Source organism: Oxyura jamaicensis, chromosome 12 (assembly GCF_011077185.1).
Source record: "Oxyura jamaicensis isolate SHBP4307 breed ruddy duck chromosome 12, BPBGC_Ojam_1.0, whole genome shotgun sequence".
NCBI classification, from domain to species: domain Eukaryota; kingdom Metazoa; phylum Chordata; class Aves; order Anseriformes; family Anatidae; genus Oxyura; species Oxyura jamaicensis.
Window position 1 is genome coordinate 21864205 of NC_048904.1, and position 22494 is coordinate 21886698.

General features: G+C 39.6%; 1 protein-coding gene across 4 annotated transcripts in view; it reads right to left on the minus strand.

Moving 5' to 3' along the window:
* The window catches only part of FGD5 (FYVE, RhoGEF and PH domain containing 5), a 104237-nt gene that overhangs the window by 2227 nt on the left and 79516 nt on the right, over positions 1 to 22494 (minus strand). For 3 of the 4 annotated variants that reach the window (XM_035337542.1, XM_035337541.1, XM_035337539.1), the window contains 9 exons: positions 20435 to 20503; positions 14037 to 14120; positions 12367 to 12446; positions 9432 to 9531; positions 7593 to 7730; positions 6403 to 6505; positions 5360 to 5487; positions 2478 to 2606; positions 460 to 608 (listed from right to left, as the gene is read on the minus strand). In XM_035337542.1, the coding sequence (XP_035193433.1) occupies positions 460 to 608; positions 2478 to 2606; positions 5360 to 5487; positions 6403 to 6505; positions 7593 to 7730; positions 9432 to 9531; positions 12367 to 12446; positions 14037 to 14120; positions 20435 to 20503 (980 nt within the window). The remainder of the gene's footprint in view (positions 1 to 459; positions 609 to 2477; positions 2607 to 5359; positions 5488 to 6402; positions 6506 to 7592; positions 7731 to 9431; positions 9532 to 12366; positions 12447 to 14036; positions 14121 to 20434; positions 20504 to 22494) is intronic. The other variant, XM_035337540.1, reaches the window with a different exon arrangement.

Genomic DNA, 22494 nt, shown 5'->3' on the forward strand with positions numbered 1-22494 from the left:
AACTTAAGTATGTTTAAAAGCAACAAAACCTCCCATAAACACTAATTTCCTTTCCTGTGTGTCCTGAGGTGCTGGCATTTTTACTTTGAATTTCATGATTATTTTACTATGTGGAAGCAGTAGCAATAAATTGTGAAATCTGAACAATTATTTGCTGATGAGCAAACTAAGAGATGGATAAATAGAACACAGAAGTCAGGGAAGCTCCTATACAAAAATCACGTTTGACAGACTTCTAAGTATGATTCCTGAGACTCAGCCTCCTTTCTAGTTATTCAAGGGAGCAAAAACACAACAGATTTGTAATCACCCACATTTCTCGCATGCAATTGGGCTTAGTCAACACTGAAAGCCATTTGTTTACTCCGTTATGGTAGGAGTTCTGAAGTGAAGGAGAGGAAAACCCTACTGAAGCTTTTACACCTGCGCACTTCGAAGCGTGGAAGTCTATCCCCATACCTCTGTGCTGAATTGTTATCCTCTGCTCGGAAGCTATAAAACAGAGTCTGCTTGTGGTAGAGATGGAAAACTGTATCCGTGCTTCCTTCCTCCTTTTCTGGGGCAACAGTAAAACCCAACAAAGGCAAACTTTCTGTGGCAACTTTGTCCTGAAAACAAACAAGAAGTGAACCAAAAATTAGAGGGCTTGTAACAGCTTGTGGGCTTTTTTCTGAGACCAATCATGATACAACCCCTATCTGGGCTGCAAAAGCAATAGTAGCAGTCTTATGCCGGACTGGTGGCTCTTAAACAGGAACAGTGCCAGTGCATACTTGCACATGTTCACCTAGTCTTAGTCCTGAACTCCAACAACACCTCTAAAAGTCCAGTTATTCATGGTCATCCACACGGTCAAATTGCCTGTAACTTTCATAGCTACCTTCGACATTATGGTCCACAAGGTAAACTGCAAGGTTGCTGACAGGATGGGACATGCAGCAACACTTCTGAAAGTTTGAGACACAGCTCAGTATCAGTTGTGTTACTTTGAACCACTTTTGTTTGCTGAATGCAAATAGTAGTCTGATTGGTACCTTGTCATTTCCTTTCATAGCAATTTTCATAGCAACTAGCAACTTTTTTTAGAAACATACACTATGTCAAATAGCATGCTCGCATTCAACAATGAGGCTTCAAAACTTCTGAATTGATAATGTAGTTCAGTGTTAATTTACCCCCAAGAAACAGCCATGAATTTTGCTTGCCAAACATGGCTTTTTATAAGTTAAAGAAACAATAAGCATTATTTGTACTGCCATTTACTTTTCACTGAAAGCTGCAGTTTTGGCCACTATATCTGGGTAATGTTTTCTCTAAGTGTATAATGTTTTCAGTGTGTGTACGTTGCCTTTGCTTCTGCTCTTAGAAACCGAATTGCAAACTGGGAACATAAAGTTTAATTAGTCATCCAATGCTCTTTCCCTATCACTGAACCAGAAGTGATTACTTCAAATGTCAAAAAAGGTAAGTAATGTATTGGATACAGAATTTGATGGTAATAGTCTGAATTGCTGAGTTCAGCAAAAGTCATAAGAGGCTGCAGGGCCTTGGAAAAAAAGTCTGCTTCAAAATTACATGGTCTAAATGTAAAGGAAGCAGGCAGAAAAAATAAGAGGTTACTAACTATACAACAGCACTGCTGAAGCAATTGATAAGTTAGTTTCTGAAGATGGCCAAATGAACTTTTTGTGCCTCAATCTCATCTGTTTAAAGGGGATTATGATGCTTCATGCCTCACACTGGTGAAGAAAATTTAAATAACTGATGTTTGCAAAGTGTTCTGAGGGGTTAAAAAAAAATCAAATATTGCTGTTACTACAATTCTTGCATTGTGTCGTCTAGCAAAATTAATTTTTATGCTTCTGCTTATGAAATCTGTCAGTCATAACCACCCATTGTATTGCATTTACTTCAAGTTTACTGGACTGCAGCTATTCACAAAGGAAAAGAAATTAAAATATGAAAAGAGACTAGGAAGAGAAAAAACAACTAAAAATGCTTCAGTTGATACCCAGTCTCCTTGGCTACAAGGAAGAGCTTACAGGCCAATACAGAAAGCAGTATTGTCACCTCTCCAGATTTTCTCCTGTCTTTCCCTGTTGATACTAGTAGGATATATAAATATATATATCGTATTTACACTTGCAAAAGTACAAGATTCTCCTCACCACCAGAAATGGATTGCTGTGCCATCTATAAAAAATCCGGCAGTTACCTTTAAGTATTTGTGTGTAAATACCTAGACTAAGGTTGACAGTATATAGCAGCACCAGCAAAAAGTCAAATAATGAAGGGAAATTTGTTAAGAGGGTTACTGAGGTCCACCCAGGTTTGTGGCTGAGTCCCTCTGATAAGTATAGCTGCCCAGGAACTCAGTCTGTTAGAACCAGCTCTCAGAGGTTCTGCGGAGAGATGACTGCAGAGACCAAAAGAGGAAAGTCAGTTAAGAAACTATTTTAAGTCAGATTGCACAGTACCTCATTTGCTGTGTAAGTATAGAGGACTTTGCCTTTGATAACAAACCAGCGTTTCTTCCAGTGTCTTTTGCCTCTCTTACATCTACTGAGGTAACCACTGATGGTAGCTCCCTCTCCCGAGGCTGCCACCTGGAGGAGAGTAGGAGAAAGCAGGATTTGTGACAGCAGAGGCTTTTCCCCTCCTGATTACGCATGTTCATCTCATACTAGACAACTAGGGCTATGTCCATGAAACCATAAGTAGACCACTAAAAATATGGAGAAATCAAAAGCGTAAGTGTGATATGACTATTCTTTTTTCACTGTTTGGTTAAATTTAGTTCTCAGTAACACATGGAAAACATGCAACCAAATTGTTACTAATGTCAGCAAGTTTACAGTTGTGTTCTGAGAAGGTGTACTTGTCCTTTCTCCCAGCTGTTTTTCTGGGGGGTGGAGGAGGAGAGGAGGTGGCTGAGGTGGTAAACTGAAAGTACATGCTTCCAATACGGAAGAACAGTCCTTTGGCTGAACACCTCTAAGATGTGGGTATATTTAGGACTTTGTAATAGTTTTATATTCATTCATGTTGATAAATTGATAGTGACAATTTCATTTGTGATGTTATATTTCTGAGGAAAGTTACACAGAAGTATTTTGAGCTCTAAGCCATTAATGATCTTAAGGATCCACATTTTGAGTGAATGAAACTATGCACACGCACACCTGCACCTAATGCAGTATGCATCATTAATTACAGTAGTTAACTCCAATTATACCAAATTACAAACAAAGACCGGAGGTTCAAAACCAGCCTTTCTAACACTGACAGAATAGAAGACTGAGCAGTATCACAACAGTGTATTGTAGCAGAATAAAAACATTCCAAGACCTGGGTAAAACAAATTAGAACAAAAGTTATGCATCAATGCTACCATGAGACAGTTCACATTAATAAACGTGCTGCCTTCTGGTGGATAGAAAGACAATAACATTTTCATAATAGCTGAATTTTGGCCTTTCTCCGTTCTTGGCAGCATCCAGTTTTTGTGTTTGTGTTACATGCTTGTATTTTTGGCTTAGTTTCACCTCAGTACAAATACATCTTGAGAATTTCCCATGTCTTGACAGTACAATGAGTTCAGCAAGATGTTTTCACCTTATTTTCTTTAATATAACCTCAACAGATTGTATGGGAAAGTGCAGGCATAGGGCAGGACTTACTGGATGCTTTGGTCATGACCTGGGAACCTGAGTACAGCCCTGTGGCATGCGTGATTCTGTTGTGCTGAGGTGGCATTTGCAGCATAACACACTTTTTTCACCTGTGCCACAGTGGTTTTAGGGCTCTGTAACTTTGTTCTGGACAGGAGCTCAGGACATTTCCATCTGTGTCTCTTTTGCCTCAGGGAAAAGTCAGCATGCTGCTGGAGTAGGGATATGACTTCTTTAGGGCACATGTCATTTTAGATCCCAGCTGGAAACACCACTGCTGTGTTAAGAGTCTATATATAAATCATAAAGCGTTGATTTTATTTTATTATTTTAAAGCCTTTCTGCCATTTGTAACAGTCCCATGTTGGACACAAACCAATATGCAGCCCCCTGTAGCCTTCTCTTTCCTTGTCGTGTGCTACAACTTGAAATTTCAGGGCTGACAAGGAGACCTGTGCCCTGCATTTAAGACCATTACTAAAATCTTCTGATCAAAGTGGCTTGTTGAGCAATTCCACCCTCTCCTTCAGTACCCTTGTATGAATCCCATCCAGCCCCACAGACTTATGAACATTCAGAGGATGTAATAGGTCACTTACAATTTCCCATTTAATTACAGGAGCTTCATCTCACAACCTCCCACCATCTTCCAACTCAGAGGGGCTGGGTACCCTGAGAACAAATGGCCTTACTAATAAAGACTGAGGCAAAAAAGGCATCAAGTACCTCAGCCTTATTTCATCTTTTGTCACTGTTTTCCATCACATCCAATAAAGGCTGGAGATTCTTTTAAAAAAAAGTCTATTTTTTTGTCTTCTGCACTAACCAAATTGAGTTCCAGTTGGGCTTTGGCCCTTATAATTTTCTTCCTGTGCAACTTGACACCTCTATAGTCTTCCTGAGTTATCTTTGCTTTCTTCCGGAGTTCATGAACTCTCTCTTTCTTCCTGAGTTTCTGAAGAAACTATGATAAATACTTGCTGATTTCAGTGAAATGTGAGTACCTTACTGTGTTTAGGTTCAATAGGCAACTTTGCTACCTAGACTGCATCAACATGACTGACACCTTGTTCCTGGAAAGAAAATTAATATAGCTGGAGAAATTCTGGTCCCTTTGAAACAGGTGGGGATTCTGCTTGCTTATATTGGTGGGATCCAGATTTTATCAATTTTATTTGAAATACTTTGGTTTGAGCTGGGGGGAAGATGACTGATTAAATGTGCACTCTTGAATTACTTGCCAAAGAATAGAGTCTATTCCCTAAGTGGTATTTTATTTTTTGAAATCAAAGTAAAATTTCAGAAGTAAGTATCTTGTCATAAAAAAATAACTGATTGACAGCAAATCATGCTCTGTTGATACTTGTGAAGGCCTATGACCCGCCTTCTTTTATTAGCTACTACTGTGAAGTGGTCTTAGTTTTTTTCTGAAGACATTATAGGTTGATGAAGTAATTAAAGTAAGCTGCTCTAATTTGGGTTTCTTAGTGGGCTCAAGAAGCTTCTGTGGTATCTTCAGAGCTCAGAGTACTTTGTGTTTGAAATACTAGTGTGAAAAATAGAAAAGATGCAAGTAGACCAGAGCATGGGCTGAGCCCACTGCACACAGAATAAATTATAAACATAGCTGCTGAAATAGGACACAGTTCTGTGCAGCTCCTTGCCTTTCTCAGGCAGCTTGGTCCTACCTCCGTAAGAGCTGAAGGGATCTTCTTCTGTTTCTTAAAAGACGAGTAATGGATATTGTGGAAGACAGAGAAGGCACTGCTTGAACACCTGGATGAAGTTGGAGGGAAGCTCACACTTAGTGGCCGCTCTGCAAGATTAGGAAAATTCAGAAGGGAAGGGGGAAACACATTATCAGGAAGTTTCGGTAAAGCTCAGCATTGTTTTAGCACAAATCCGAGTTATCAATTCTTGGGCACACAATGGCTTGGGAATGCTTTGGCTGGTGTGACAGCATCAGTCCATGTGTTTGCTTGGCTAGTGTTAATTTCTTTATTCAGAATGGAAAACTAAATTCACCTGTCCCTGTTATTTTAGCTGTGACACTAGAATGTGCCTACTTTCAGGGACTGTCTACATGAATAATTGTGGGAGAACATTATTTCATGTTAATTTTCTGTCCATATATACATTTTAAAAATATTTTGTATTATACATATATATATATAACCCCCCCACCCCAATTTATCTTTGATTTGGATGTGTATTTAAAATGGAACAGGGACTCAGTGGGACAATAACATACAGAGTTGTAGTTAGGCCATAGCCCCTCTGCTTTGAATTTGTGCTTTCATCTATTCCAAGATTAACCTCCCATGTAGAAAAGCTCTTAGAGGCTCTGTACTTTGCCTAGGCATTTCTTGTTGTAAAAGCTACAAGGGTGAGGATAGAATGAGGAATAGTAAAGCCACTGTTTTCCTATAATGGGTAATTCAGTAGAAATGATGAGGAATAGCTATCAACTATAAAGTTTGCATCTCACACTTTTTGCCACTATTCTGGCTTATCAAAAGGCCAGAGAAACCCTCAGAGGACAGTCTGGCTTTCTAATAAATTTTTAGCTGCCATACAGCCTGCCACTCTTGGGACATCAATACACACGCCTCGTGCTTGGAATGAGAAATGCTGTCACAAAACTTAACATAGTAGGCAGGTCCTAAAACCCTCCCTGTTATATAAACAGGCACCAGATTTGTCAGTTTTGCCAAGAATGAAGGAACCTTACCTCTTTTCTTCAGTTCCATATAGCAGCTGTCACAGACTTTGGCTGCTTGATCTTTGAGGTACTTCAGAGGGTACTTGTTTCTTGAACAATTCCGACATACAATCTGTTCCAGAAAGGAGAGATGCATATAAATATAATTTTAATTGGTACATATGCACATACAGAAGGAATCCTTTGAGTTGTTTGGGAGAGGAAGATGAATAGTGGAGCAGATATGACTGCTACATCAACGTCAATCCTGGTAAGTCTACTGATTGAACTGTGATTGCTGTAGATTTTCACTGTTGTAAGCCAAGCAGAACTGATCACAGAATTTAGTTGCACACCATTGCTATGCTTATCTCTGCAGGAACTTACACCTTTTCCCCTATTAAAGCACAGAAAAGCCACTTTAATATTACTCCTGTTTTCATAGTTTTGTTAGTAACATTATTTTCTGAAGCAAGCTTGCATGTTCCCACTATCCCTGTCTATGTACTGACTGATTTTTTTTCTGTGAACTTGGGGAAAAAATATTTTTCATACTAGCAGAAATTAAAAATTAGAAATAATAACTTAAAAATAATAATAATAATAAAAAAACAACACTGAGACTAAAAGAGAACCTTGGTTCAAAACACAACCGTAAATTTGTATGTATAAACAAATCTCTGGAGTCACAGAAAGGAGTGATAAAGGAACAAGAACACTGGGAAGCCTATAGATCCTCGTGACTTTAGGGCAAATGGCAGCAGCTCATCAGTGGAGCATAGAGAAAGCTTTCCCTTTGGTTACTGACCCAACTGTTCCCTGTCACTGAATTTCATCACTTTTTTTGGAAGATAATTTTAGTAGCTGTTATTAGGGACAGGACATGGATTTTGGACTCTTTATCTGTATTTTTAGTGTATTGCTTCACTATCTCTAGTTCTAGCTGCAGGTCAGATACAACAGCTGGACTCAGCAACAATTACCATGTAAGCCTTCAACTACCAGCCTTTGGGAATTAATTTGCCTCTCAAGGGAAGGTTGCTGTTGTTCCTACTAGTCATTAGAAACCTAATTACCTAATCTAACAGAGTACTAACAGGTTCTATGGGATGTCAAATTCTGGTCTTGATTTTGCTACAAGTTTGTAAAAATTACACCAGTGGCAGCCAGTGTCTTAAAAGTGTGAATACAGCATCCCTGAGGAGCTGTACATCTCTTACCTTCCCACAAGCATGGCAATGATGTCGCCTCAAAGTGAGGGTAAAGTCACAGCCACAGTTCATGCACATCATGACATGGGACACAGGTACCAAAGTAGGAGGCCTCTCACCCAAGGTTATTCCAAGCTTCTCCCTTAGCTTAAAATCCAACAAGAATGAATTAAGAAGCATCCACACATCCAAAGGACAAAGTGACTTCCTCAGTCAGTCCCCCTCACACAGTTTTTTCATTGCAGTCCACCTGCTACAATCTCATTTTTTTTGAATTCTCAATGCACATTGAGATAGAGGTGCTTCAGCACTGAAAGTCTATGGCCAATCAGTATATGGTACTGTGAAAGCCAGAGTCACAACAGGTAAGAATCAATGTAGATCTGTTGTTACTGGTCAGGCACTGACAATCTTTCACATCAGACAAAGATCTTATTCGTTGTATATGCAAATTGTGTGTAAGAACTGAGAGTTAAAGCCATCATTTTATTAGCAGTTTTTGAAATAGCATCCCTAAAAAGCTCCATAGTTTTTCAGCTGAAATGGGGCTGAGCTCATTACTTCATTATACCTTGGAGCAGTTTTATCACTGGGGAAGAGAAAGGACAGAAAATAGTAAAAACTTGTTTCTTTTCCAAAGCAAACCGTGATGTGCACAAAGAGGAATTTATCCCCACACAGAGTCAAAATATATGTAAGCGGCTTTAGAAAATGTATTCACTATTCCTATTGCATTGGAATGCACCAGGCTGCATTTGTGCAAGTGCCTATGACTGCGCTCCAAGCCCATGGAGCCATGGTCGATGTGAAACTGAACCTAATTTAATAAGCCACTGCTGAGATGTGGGTGTCACTTCAGGTTCAGCACAGAAATATCTGGGGTACCACACTTTCAGTTCACAACAGTGTAGTGTTTGGCACAGGTAGTGTACGCTCTTGTGCCTTTGAAAGACTGTTTGCTAGGAAGGTTTGCTATGAGGAAAATAGACTCCTGCAAGCAAATAGGATGTAATTCCTCCACATTTCTTCTTGTGCACATTCAGATTTACATCAGAAGTAGAGCTGCAAAATAAATTATTTTTTCATGTCTTGAAAAAGGCTTTGATTTAAGTTGCTATGCAATAGAATTTCTAATTTTTATGGTTCAAAGTTTGAAAGCAGATTAACTTCAGGGCAGCAAATTTTGTTTTTGGATTTTTTCTCCTGGAAGTCTTCAAAAATTAAGTGCCCCTCTTTTTTTTTTTTTTTTTTTTTTTTTAGTTTTCTTTATTTTGTAAAATCATAGGGTTCTGCTTAATTTAAAATAGCATTTTTACTTTTGTCAAGCACATTCTTTGCCTTCATAACTGAGAGTAGTACAATTGAAATCAATGAGGAAGCAACAATATACATCAGTTGTGCAGGTTCAATTAGAATATTGCTGGTGAGGTTTGCATTGGCAGTGGCTTTATTGTTTGTATAATATTAGTATAACTAATGTGTTGTTTTGTTTTCTTACATCTACAGAGTTTGTACCTATGTTTTGATCATCCAAGATAGTTACTGTTTAGGACCAAATTTTGCTGGTCTTCCTCCATGAGAACTCATATTTAAGCAAAGACCACAGAATACAGAATGTGATTAACATTTCAGGTGGCCTCTCAAACCATGAACTGTGGTATGAGGTTTGTTATTTAGGCTTGACATACCAATTTAAATGAAAACAGTAAGAATGTCCTGCCCTAGAAACTCTGCATTTTATAACCCTCCTCCTCCTCTTTCCTCCTTCCTACTCCCTCTCCATCTGTGTGTGTCCCCACTGCCCTCCCACTTCCACTTCAAGCACTGAAAGATTTGGCTTCCTCTTACCTCCACGTTGCTGTGGAAGGTGGAAGTATTGTGAGCTTTATAGTCATCAGGGATGTGCCTGCTGATGCAGCTGTACCAGTCATCCCTTTCCAAGCAAGAGCTGTGGAATGAAATACAGCAAAGCAGTCAATGCCATTCACATCAGGAACCAAAACAAGCAGTTTCTGGATCTGAGGAGAAAATCTTCACTTTATGAATGTTTGATTTTACCCACTCATGCATTGAACCAGTTGTTTTCAACCAGAAACAAAACTGACTGTTGTATTTGTTCAGCTGAGTGATTAGTGTAGATCAATGGTTATGACTATGACCAAGAAGGAAATAAGTGCTCAGGAATGTTTTTCAAAGTACTTTCTGACTTTTCTATAAACTGCTCAATCCTAGATCACATTAGACCATAAAATGTTTATTCTGCCATGTCTGCCCCAGCTATTAGGCACTCTAAGGCATGTAAAGTTGGCATGGGTTGCTCTGAATAAGCGTGTTTGTGCTCATCTCTACAGCTTTTCCTCTAGTTGCAGTTATGCGTGGAGGCTAGTAGTTCTCTGAACTGGCCCCTAGATGCCCCCTTGGCACTAGACTAAACAGGGAGCACTTCGTGCTTCCCTGTCAGTCCAGCTGCCCCAGAAAAGCAGCAGGGCTCTTAATGCCTGTTACTTCCCAGATGCATTTTTTTCTTCTAAGACCATTAGCTGGTCCTACATATGCTAGCTGGCTTTCATGTTGTGACTTCAAACTGTGTGCTTAATGTCCGTCTGAAATTGTGAACAGCTTTAGCTGTTTTCAGCATCAGTCAAAGGAGAGGATGCAGCTCAATGTGTTGTTCTCCCCTCCCTGAGTCATACCAGCTACTCACATTAAAACTATCCACTAGAGTTCCTTTTAAAACTAAGCACTGGTGTCGTTGCCAGCTGCTGTTCATCTGTGATTTCCAGACACTATGCTCAGGAAGGCCACCAAACAAGACATCTAAGGACAATTTGTTCAATTTGTCTTTTGTGGTCTTAAAAAAAAAAAGGGGGGGGGGGGGGAGCGGAGCGGAACGGAAGAGACAAAGTGCCAGAGTTAATCAATGATCCCTGACTTGGCATTCCTCTGCACCCTGAACATAAGCCCTCATCTGTCAAAAAGATCAGCAGTCATTCTGTTTACTCATAAGAGAAACTGAATTGGATGGGATTTTGTCATAGTGCTACCCACTGTTGCTCTGAATTAGTCTCACAGGGTGGTACACTGACTGCTTTCTCCCAGTGCTCTGTTGTTTTATAAGGGCACCAGACGGTTACCCCTGTGTCCAAAAGGAATATTTTTTGACATAAATAAAGGTATAACAGCAGTATCAGACTTCTCTATAAAAGCTCTGTGCCCAGATCTATCTCCAGCTCACTGCAAGCCCAGAATATGGCTTTCTGGTTGAGTAAGCCATTTTCAGTGCAAGACTTTACAGCACCACCTTCTCATACAGCCATGCCAACTTTTTCACCTTTAGCTCCTAGCAATGCTGTATTTCCTCAGTGCACATTCACCTTGTCTCATGCAAATTTAAAAGCACTGAAGTTTTTTGATAATCAACAACTGGCCTTCAGTGCAAGCCTGCAACACCTCAGTTTGAACAATAGAAGACATGGTTTTTAAGCATGCTAGAAGCCTTCCGGTACTTGTTTTGACTAAGGACAGATGTCATAAATATGAACACAAAAGGCAAAGGACCACATAAGCATAGCATCCCATGCTGCTTCCTGGGGATGCCAACTTCAGTTGGTCTGGATAAAAGGGGCATACAGCAGTTACTTCCCCTCTACAATAGAGAAGTACCATACACTTGCTTTTTTAACTGTCAGCAGGTGATTCAGAAGTACTGTGTGTATATTTTGAAGGTTGTGATGAGTGTGCAGATCTAAGAAAATCTCAGATATTTTCTCATGTGCTGGTTGTAAAAGGAAACAGACAAAGACTTTGACAAATATCTAAGCACTGTCCACAGATGGCAGATCTTTCTGGGAATATAAGAGTTCCAAATTCTGATTCTGAGTAAGAAAGTATCTCCCTGTCTACCTATTAAACTGTGTAGTTTAGGGAAGTCTGCTGTGTTTCCAGCCATGCTGTAGTTGGAGACTGATGGTGAGAAAATTGGTACTTAAAGTTTTGAAGACCTTTTTATTTGGAATAATTAATTTTAATACCATTGCTAGGATGGTATTTCTTTTATAGTAAATTACACCTGAAAATCAGTCCAGCTCAAAGTAAATTTGCAGGATAATTTTGGACTAGAAGCATGAATAAACACAGTACACTGCAATCTTGTGATCAGAAACCAACCTACAATCTCTTTCTACCATTAGTTTTTAATCCCAGGATAGAGATCCTGGCTTCCAGTTGCAATCAGTACTAGCACTACACAAACTCATTAGTGAAATTCCTTTTATTAGAAAGACCCATGAGATTGCCAATAAAGTTTAATTTAATCTTTGTCATTTAAGCATTATTAAGTGCTTTTATGTCCATTGCATGGTATTACCTCTTTACAATGTTCTCCAGCAATTTTGCAACACTAGTTTTATGAGCTAAAACGTGTAACTGTGAACGGGAAGGATAACATGCTCACGGTGTTACAAGGAAAGAGTGAGAGGTCAATGGAAAATAGTCAGGCTTCTTAGTAAGATTTTCTTCTCTTTCCTCTCTCTTTAAAATGTTTTCAAAAGCTAAGTTCTAATCATTACTCATTATACAAGTTGAATTAGCTACAGTTTATGAGCTTTGCATTTATATCTTCATTGTGTAATCAAGCGCTCAGCCATTGTCTGTCACAACAGCACAGACTGAAACCAAGTTAGAAGAGAATGAGAGACTAGTTAAGGCTTAAATATTGGTTAGATTAATCTAGAGATACAACTAGAATGTAACACCTTTTGCCATGGCAGTCTGGGGACAGTACCTTGCTGACAGCGTCAGGCAATATTCATCATATTCAATCTTCAGGATGTTTTGGGCTTTTTCTGTCACAGGGCGGCTGACCTAGAAACAAATGCCATGAACATAAAGGAGGAGTTAAACTGTCTATAACCAGTACACTGTACAACTCTCAATGCAAAGGGATCTTTGATGTCCCAGCCATCTGTTTCATACTTCAATGCAAAGAAATGGGCTGGTAGGGTTTTCTGCCTATTTTGTTACTGGTTTAATGGAGAACGCTTTCTATTTCAATATGGCAGTGGTGCAAAAGGGAAAAAGAAAATCATTTAATCCAACTGGAAAGGTAAGGATAAAATATCAGTCAGGGTAGAATTTTAATATGACAAGCTTAGGAGATATTTAGTCTGACAAGTGTCAGAGCATTTTGGGAAGAAGCCTTGGCTGTTCCTGGAATGAATGGAAATAATTTTCTTCCTGGCAGGTAGATCATATACAGAGAAGTGCTTTAGATCAGTGAATGCCTGCCTGGAGCCAGACTCTTTAAGAACAAAAAATACTTAAAAGCTACAGCTCAGATAAAATTCCCTGCCATGTAGTGTATTAGTCATCTACTAACAGCAACAGGCACTTAAGAGAAACGTAACTTCATGGTACTGGAACTATTATGCTAATGACTCAGTGTTCCAAATGTACTAACAAGTACCTGTTCTGCAATTCCTTTCTACTTAGTGGTGGTACTTTTTGGCATTCTTATGTCAGATAGGAACTCATAGTTAATTTTAGACCATGAGGTCTTTAGGGTGATTAGCTTTCCACCTTTTCATAAAACCCTAATACACCTTGTATCATTTGCTGAAATTCATTATTAGTAATTCACGTCGTGCTTGTTTCCTAGAGCACCAAGCTCCTGACTTGCCACTTGAAGTCTTCTTTCATGAAAATACAACTTGGTATATTGGTCATAGAACAGTTAGGAAGGTTCCTGGTGAGAGGTATGTAATGGCCAGATAGGTCAGAGCCAAAAACCACTCCAGCCCAAAATCTCCTGTTGCATAGGTACCAGTACCATCTGATGCTTAGGGAAAGACCGTAAGAACAGGACAATTGTGTCCAGTTTCTGCAATGTGCAGTTAAGGAATTTACTGAACAAAAGATTATCTCTGTATAATTGCATATAATAGCACCCAATACACCATTTCCCCATGAAGTTTTAGAAACCAATAACATTTTTGATTAAGACAGTCAAAGGTCACATAAAAACCAGGCAAATGAAACCTTATGTAAATTCTAAGTGGCACGGGTTTAAAATCTGGTAGCCTAAGCCCTAGTTAATGTGTTGTAGGGAACAACTGTGCATTGTCTGGAGACATGAGGAGGGGAATGGACAAAATAGGATAATAAATCTTCTCTGTCTCCAGTTTCATAATCAGATAGTAAATCCGATTCTGGCTTCCATTATTCATTACAAGCCTGCGTTAGGCTGTCATACTAAGCCACAACCTTACAGATAATGTTATGTTTATATTATTTTTCCTTCTATCTCTTGGAAGAGGCAATGAATGGAATCCCCTGATAGCAGATCCACTCCTTCTCTCCCCTTGCCATGAACTGGAAATGAGACATAAACCAGCAAAGCACTAACTGCTCACTGTACAACTTTGATTCCAGCCTATAATACAGATAAGGCATTACCTTCATGCCTGACACAGCCAATGTGTTTTTCAGTCGGTATTTGCCATCCTTCTGGGGATACGTGTACAGCAGAACATCATTCATCTACATGAAAAGAAAGACAAAATCAATAATTTGCAATATGGTTTTGCAGGCCTGACCATTACTCCTGGGGGGGATACCCAGAACAAGCAGTAACTTGATGAACTGTCAGAATTGTTGCTACAGACAAGCTCAAGCTGCACAGCTTAGGTCAAGACCTGCATTTACAGAGAGCTCTGGGGAGTCTGGATTCAGGACTTCGATTCCTTCCCATTTTTGAAGTTGCTAATGGCTAAGCAAGTAGATATTCAGCCCCCTTCTTATTCAGCTTGGGAGAAACAGATGCTTGTTTTAATGACAATGCTGTGTTCAAGTTGGGAATACAGGCTCTGCGTTTATTACCTGGCAATACCAACTAACTGCCCAGGATGCTGCTGCTCTGACTCTGCCCCCCAGACAGTGAAGCTGTGGTGGATAGGGCTGGGCTTCATGGACTTCTGTTTTCAGGGCAAAAAGGAAGTGGAGCAAAAAGGAAGTGGAGGTAGGAGAGTTGTCAAGGTCTGGAAGAATGATTCAGGGAGGAACCGTTTGGATATTTGAGAGAAGTAACCAGACTTCACTGCTAGCAGAATTCTCCCAGACACACATTGCTGGGTCCATGGGCCACAGCAGAGACCATGGGATGACAAAATTAGAAGCATTTTTTTTTTTTTAAATTTTATGAGGGAAAAAAAAAACATCTGTAACTCAACATCCTAAATTTCTCCTTAGTTCTCACAGTTCTTGACATGTTCATCAGACAGCTTCATACAGAATAGGATCAGATCTTCTCTGCTGTTTGCCTATGTTAATAGACATTATTGCAGCCTTTTGCCTCTCTGCCAGCAAACAAATAAATGAAACAGTTGAACTGGACATGGCAGGTCTTTGCTGGCCTCTCCTTCCCATACTGCCTTTCCATGCTGGCCTTTCCTTCCCAGAAGGAAAAGCTGTGTCAGTGGGCCTCAACATTGCTAAGGTAACACCTGCATGCTTACATTCTCTGCTTTACTTGAACGAGCAGATCATGTTCTGTTGTTTTCTTTCTCTCACATCAATACCAATATGCATAAGTCGCAAGGCATAGGTAATACTGTGTGATGTCAGAGACGTGTCTTAAATGCAGAAATTCTGAAGAGAAGTTAAAAAGTAAACAGAAACCAGCTTCACTTGGATTCCTCTGTGGCAAGGACATTTTAATGTAGCCAGTTGGGTGCTAATAATATTGCATTTTGGAAGGAAAACTATAATAAGGGGAGAGGCTAAGAAGAAGGGAGAAAATTAAAGAATCATTGAAAATTGAACACAGGATTCCCCCTTGTCTTGTGTTGGCAGCCTGTCCAACCAGGTTGTGAACATGACCTATTTATGGAGAATACATGTCATTTTTTAAATTTGGCAATAAAATAACATATCCTTTATGACTGGAATTGTCAGGGTCTTGCTATTACTGCCCGACTGCCTAAAACTGTTGTTGTGAGGTTTTCATTCACTTGCTTGTCTGAAAAAAATGGAAGTAGAGCCTTATGGGTGTTTCTTTAGTAGGTCATAATTCAGCTTTCTTACAGAGCAGTAATAGTGATTAAAGAAAAAAGACTTGGGCTATACCTTTATCACTTTGAAGTTAACAGCAAAATTGTTGCCTTTGTTAGGGGTCATGAGCTAACTCATGGGTACCAGTTCATTAAGTAGCAAATCAAGTTTCTGTGCATTAGCTGCACATCTTTAAAGTGCACATTGCCACTAATGTGGGGTAAAATATACTGGAGTGACTTTCTCTAAAACATCTTACTTCAAATTTTACTCTTTTTAAAATTGAATTGATTTTAATGAGTAAGATAACCAATATTGTTGTAGAAAATTATGAAATATTTCATTCTGACATTTTGAAAATTAAGTTTTATGTTTTGATTCAAATGGTGTTTCTTTTTGTTTAGGATTTTATATAAGTTGAAGGATGATAAGTGAAAGGGTTATATAAGCATCCCTAAAATTAAATAAACTATTTGATTTTTATCTATTATACATTGCTTAGTGGAGGGAAAAAAAAAAAAAAAAAGAGAGAGAGATTTGGTTCTCCATTATTTTTAGCAACAAGACTCCCAAGCTTTCCTGCACTGGCCACTCTAGGGTTCAGTTCTCTGTGGCCTTCTCGTAAGTTATAATTGATGCAGAATTTAAAGCTCTTTTAATATAACACTTTTAAACTGAGGGTATTAAAACATACTATCAAGTCAGAAAAGGCATCTCAGACTCTAGTCTCTGTCTAGTCTAAAGTGGAGTGTTTACTCCTTTGCAACAAAACAACAGAATTTCCTTCGAGCAGGGTGACAAATGGCTTGTCACTGTATTTTTATGCCATTTGCTAACTGCTCCATATTTTACCTTCCCTGCTAACATTAGTCCAACCACCTCAGTGACACCTGCACAGTATTGACCACATGATCACTCCTAGTTTAATTACAGCTATCTATAAACTGAAAATTCATCGCAACCTGCTGAACAATGAGCATCTACAAGGCTAAGCTAGGAAAACCTGAGCAAATGTAAACCTCACTGTAAAACAGTTGTAGGTGCCAGTACTTGAGCCTTGTTGCAAACCACAAGAAAAGGTAATTAATTATGAGCACTAAGCCCAAGAAAGTGAAATCCTAAGAGAGATCTTTAGGATTCTGGTGTAATGTGCTACTGGCTTTCTTGGACAGAAAACCCCATTTAACTTATTTATTTAAAAAGTTGTGTGTTTCTTTACAAAGCAGCTCATCCTTTTATTACTGTTGATTAAGAAAGAAACCTTGGTGCCTACCGTTGTCATGGCAGCTCAAATCAATATCCCAAGATTTTATTAAACATTAGTGATGACTTTGTTTTATAATTGCCCAGCAGAGGCTTTTTACCTCCTGCTTTTTTGCACAGTATATAAAGGTAGGCTGTGATTCTAATTATGATCCCACCAGCCACAGCTTGTCACAATGAAATTATGACAAATATTTCAAAGCTTGCTAGACAAAGCATGCAGATTTTCATGAAGAAAGGGTTTGCACTCGCTGTCGTCTCCTTTGCCACGTCTACTCTGGAGACCTGTGTGGTGGCTATATGAATGGTACACACAGAACTAGCTTGACTACCTGGGGCTCATGCATCCTCCTGCTTCATGCTGCTCACTGCTCCCTGTGAGGAATGTGATACAATCTGATCTTGCAGCCCCTCAGGAATCTGTGGCAGAGCTTGACTGCCACAACACCCAAGTAGTTCCCAGATGTTCTTGGGTTTTACACACTTTGTCTTTGCCAGAAAAGTTTTGGAACAGCTGGGATTCCCAAACTGTATGCATATTGCTACAGGAGCAAATACTCCTTTTCTGCACTACCACATGCACACACAGTCCTCAAAACATAACACAGTGAAAGAGGGATATTTCTGCTTTCTTTTTTCTCTTGCTGCTTTTTTTTTTCTTCTTCTTCTTTTTATAATTCTCTCTGTTGTAATGGGAACCCAGTAGAATTAGATGTCAGACCAAATTGTCTAATTTATAGTGTCCAAATTTAATGACCCAAACAAGCTTATGCCATGCTGAATGGCTGGTACCTGTATGTAGTGCACTTTGTGTCTAAAAGCTCCTACCATGATTTTTTTTCTCTGAATATTTTAAATGATAGTTCATTGTGAACCCTGTGCTGTTCGATTCAAGTGTTAAACATCCTCTGAGTGTCAGTGGAGCAGCCTGAACATGTGGTGGGGCTGCAGTTTCCAGGCTCTGACTCAGAAACCTCCCCTATGCTCCAGCCCTGCTAGCTAGCGTACTAGACAATCTCCCATTTGACAGCAGCTTCCCACACCCCACTTGCAGCACAAGCTGTCTTTGTAGAGGAATTCTTGGAAGAGTGAGATAAGAGACAGCGTCTGAGTTGCAAAGTTCTGTGGTTGGGGGGGCAGTCAGGGGCCTGCCAGCATCAGCAGCTCCATACTGCACTGCAAAGAGGCCCCAACATCCTTGTAAACAGAGACTGGACTCAGGAAACAGGCACCCAGCAAAGCTCACCAAACATCCTGCCACAGGAAATACCACATTCAACAATATCATCAGCCTTCACAAAACAGTCAGCTCAAGTAAACTTGTGATACACACGGTGTACACCTCAAAAGCCCCTAAACGCATGTGCTACACACTCATGCATATAGGACCTGTGCACAGATATACAACTCTCTTTATATATTCAGAGCACAACAAGTGTGCATACTGCCAAAGCACAACCTGAATGCAAAGGCCAAAGAAGAATTTGGCACACACCCAATTTTTATGGTACATTCTAACTACAACTATAGTTGGATGGGCTCATCTCCTGAGATGTTTAGGGGCTAAATTCTCAGACTTATCCTTCAATGTATACTCTTCTACTGAAATTTTCTCCTGGTCTTGGGCTTGACTCAGCTATAGACAAAGTTCATTACAAAGAACTTCAGAAAACCGTATTAATGTAAAAATGTTTTGGATAGCTAAGGTAAACACTTATTTCATCCAGATCTAAACCAAACCACACCTGTATATACTCACGTCTGATAAGCTTTTGGAGTGGCAACTGAAGCATAAAAATATATATATAATTAAAAAAACAACAACAACAACAAAAACAGTGCAAAAGTTTTTTGACAGATACTTTAGGATAAATTCTTCTCCTACCCTTATTTTACCAGGTCTTCAAAGGATTTAGATACAGTCCTTAGAATATGAAGGATTTAAACAAATGTAGGTTTTAAGAGACAATATTTAGAGGATTATTCTAGTCTTGGGGGTTTGTGTGTGTTTCTTTCCCTTGGACGTCTGAATCAAGACAGCACATGGGTTAGGCTAGATGTACTGGCAAAGGGAAGGGTATGTTCATGCATATCTTAGCTGTTACAAAAAGGTGTCAGCAGTGATGGATGGTGGGGTCCTTAAGACTGATGTAGCAAAGGTGCTACATGCAAAGATGGAATATGTTGGTAGAGCTGTGGAGTAGTTATCTTAATGTATTCATAGACTGAATAGTCCATTAAACACTTGAGTGACGGTGGCATAACAGAGACTTCACAGTGTTAGGAGATAATGCAAAACCATTCAGATGTTAATGCAGGAATTACCACATTCCACACTGGTTCTGTTTCCTGCATTTTCACAATCCTGCTCATGTACAAGTAGAGAATGTTAATAAGAGGAAAAAATACGAGGAATTAATGGCAAAATGTATGCCTTCTATAATAAACCATCTCTCCTCACAATGATCCCAGGGTGAAATGCTGTCAGCACTTACAGAGGCCACAGCAAGTATGTATTCCAGACATGTAACCCCCTTATTTTAAAATGAAGTTTGCAAACAAGTACTTTGATGTTAATTCCAGCAGTAAGGCTCAGTACTTTATGGTGCTTTTCTAGAGAGGTGATTCTAAAATCTCTAAAATTCTAAAGAGTTTTTCAAATGTTAACAGGTAAGCATCACAAAATCCTACAACAGGTAAATATTATTTTCCCCTTCATATAGATAAAAGCATAAAAATAACTGTGGTTAGCCTAATCTATAAGCTACCTGCAAAGTTGAGAACAATGCTCGGGAGCATGGAGTCTCAAAGTAGTGTATGCAGCCCAACGTAGTGTATAAAGTAAAACAGAAAACATGGGTGTTAACAGCAGATCTCCAAAATGGTGGGTTTTCATCTCTTTTGATTTGTGAATACTTAAAATTTTCCAGTAACTGATAACTGGTTAATTTTTCTTAACTATCTTAGAAGAATTTTGCAAACCCTCATCGAAAACTGCTGCTTCAATCAACAGAGAACTGGAGATGTGTGTTCAGAGGGACTATACCCAGGTGGTGCACACAATTATCAAGTAATTTACAAAGACAGGGATATCAGGAGCTAAAACCCAGCCCTAGAGCTTCAAGGATACAAAACTCACCCAAAGACAGCTTTCCTAAACTTTACCAGTAGTGTTATCTATTGTTTCTGATAAAATCTCCTAAGGCTTTAGGTGTGAGGCTTAATTGTTGAAAGTATTCCTCCCAAGCACCTTGGAAACCTGCACTCTCCTTTGCAGAATTAGGGCCTAGTCAAGGCTGAATGGAGCTGTGGTACAAATGGAGGGCTGCACAGCACTTACTCTTATATTCAGGGCCAATGAGTACCTGTGTGAAAGAGGCTACATACAGTCTTCTATGTCCTGTTAGCAACAGAAACCCACTTACCACATCACTGCTCACAGTTAAACAACTCGCAGCCCTGAAATTTCTTCCCTGGTTTACAGCTGTGTAAGCACAGGAGAAGATATGAAAGAGATAGTAAAAATATGAAAGAAATCCTACCAAGAACAAATGCCGAGGGTGCTTGTTTTTTCCAGAGACTTTCATCAGTGTTCCCTCTTTCACAAAGACCTAAAAGCAAAAAAAAAAAAAAAAAAAAACAATAACTTGTAATCCTGAGACTGCATTCTGAAACTTATTGAGAAAAGAGAACATTCCTCCTGTAGAAGGAAGCACTCTTAACTGCTTTCATCAGCATAGTAAGGGATGGATACCTCAACATCTGCTTCTATCCTAACTTTATGGCTTGCATTTGTATCAGTACTGAATGGCTAGGAAACGCATGTGTCAGACACCAGGCAGTACTCAGCCCACTGCTTCTGCACCATGGACTGCAAGGAGACTGTCACAGATTTCAAAAGTAACATTTAATGGGCTCCAGAAAAGAACTCACCCTCTGATTATGAAAAATAGACAAACCAAAAAGAAATGCTGAAACCTTTTCACATCCGTACAATGCCTACACTAAACCTTTGTATGTTAGAAAGCATAATACCTTGTCTGTCCATATTGTTACTGTGTGTGTAAACAGGACTGTACATGTAACCAGCTAAAACAGCATGCTCAAACTTAATTTCATTAACATTTGAAAAGGTCTAAAATAATTAAAGCAGCAGTGGATTTACAGACATCTACTCTTTTCTAATGGAGAGCAGGATCTGGTGTAATTTTCTTCTCTAGAGCTGCACTGAGGTTTTCAGAATTTATTAATTCACTACTTTGCAAGAACAAGTAAGGCTACTGATGTTGGAGAAAAAACAAGAGGATCACTGCAATGTTTGGTTGATGAGGATTCACATACTAGGAGTATGCATGCCTTGAAAATTTCTTCATGAGCTTTGTTAAGGACAGTAGTGGGCTGAAGGAGAATTTAGGGTTGCAGAACTCCAGAAAGAAATCTTTTCAAGTGTAGAGGCAGGTTGGGCCTGAAGAAACTGGAAAGGTTGGAGAGAAAGGAGGATAAATTTGTATTTGGTGTGAATGGCAAGACACAGCTATATACCTTCCCACTCTCTGTTCATGTGTTGCTTAAAAGTGATGTCTTACATTAAAAGTTGCAAGTTTAGCCTGGGAATTAGTAGATTTCGTCTCAGAAAGAGCAGTCAGGCATTGGAACGGGTTGCTGAGGGAGGTGGTGGAGTCACTGTCCCTGGGGGTGTTCAAGGAAAGGTTAGACCTGGTGCTTGGAGACATGGTTTAGTGGGTGACATTGATGGTAGGGGGATGGTTGGACCAGATGATCATGGAGGTCTTTTCCAACGTTAATGATTCTGTGATTCTATGAAAAGCACCACTGCAGAATGGTAAGAATAGAAAAGCGTAGAATCATAGAATATCCCAAGTTGGAAGGGACCCATAAGGATCATCAAGTCCAACTCCTGGCACTGCACTGGTCTACCCAAAAGTTTAGACCGTGTGACTAAGTGCACAGTCCAATCTCTTCTTGAATTCAGACAGGCTTGGTGAAGTGACTACTTCACTGGGGAGCCTGTTCCAATGCGCAACCACCCTCTCGGTGAAGAACATCCTCCTGACATTGAGCCTAAACTTCCCCTGCCTCAGCTTAACCCCATTCTCGTGGGTCCTATCACTGGTGTTTATGGAGAAAAGGTCTCCTGCCACTCCACTCCCCCTCGCGAGGAAGCTGTAGACCGTGAAATTGAAAACAGGTAATTTCCCCTGATTTAGGGATCTAACCTACCAAATAAATTTGAGCCTTTCTGGGCTGTAAGAAATTTCTGCTCGCCTATTTCAAATCTTTCAACAAGAATATGTAGGATGGAAAACAGCAGCTCCTCCAAAACATGCTACATGGGGTGACTGAGGACAGCTGGAGTGAAAAATCAAATGGCCACTCTGTGTAAAAACAGCTAATGCCTGTCTTTGCAAGTGCAAGGCTCTCAGCATGCAGTGCTCCTGAACACTACCAGAGTGATGACTTTTTACATAAACCAGTGCTACACCTCTTATCACAGCGGGTCAGTAAACAACACCTGTAGACGTCTGAAATCTGGCCATCCACAGAGGCAGAGATAAAGCTGGTCAGAAACAATGTCCTTATC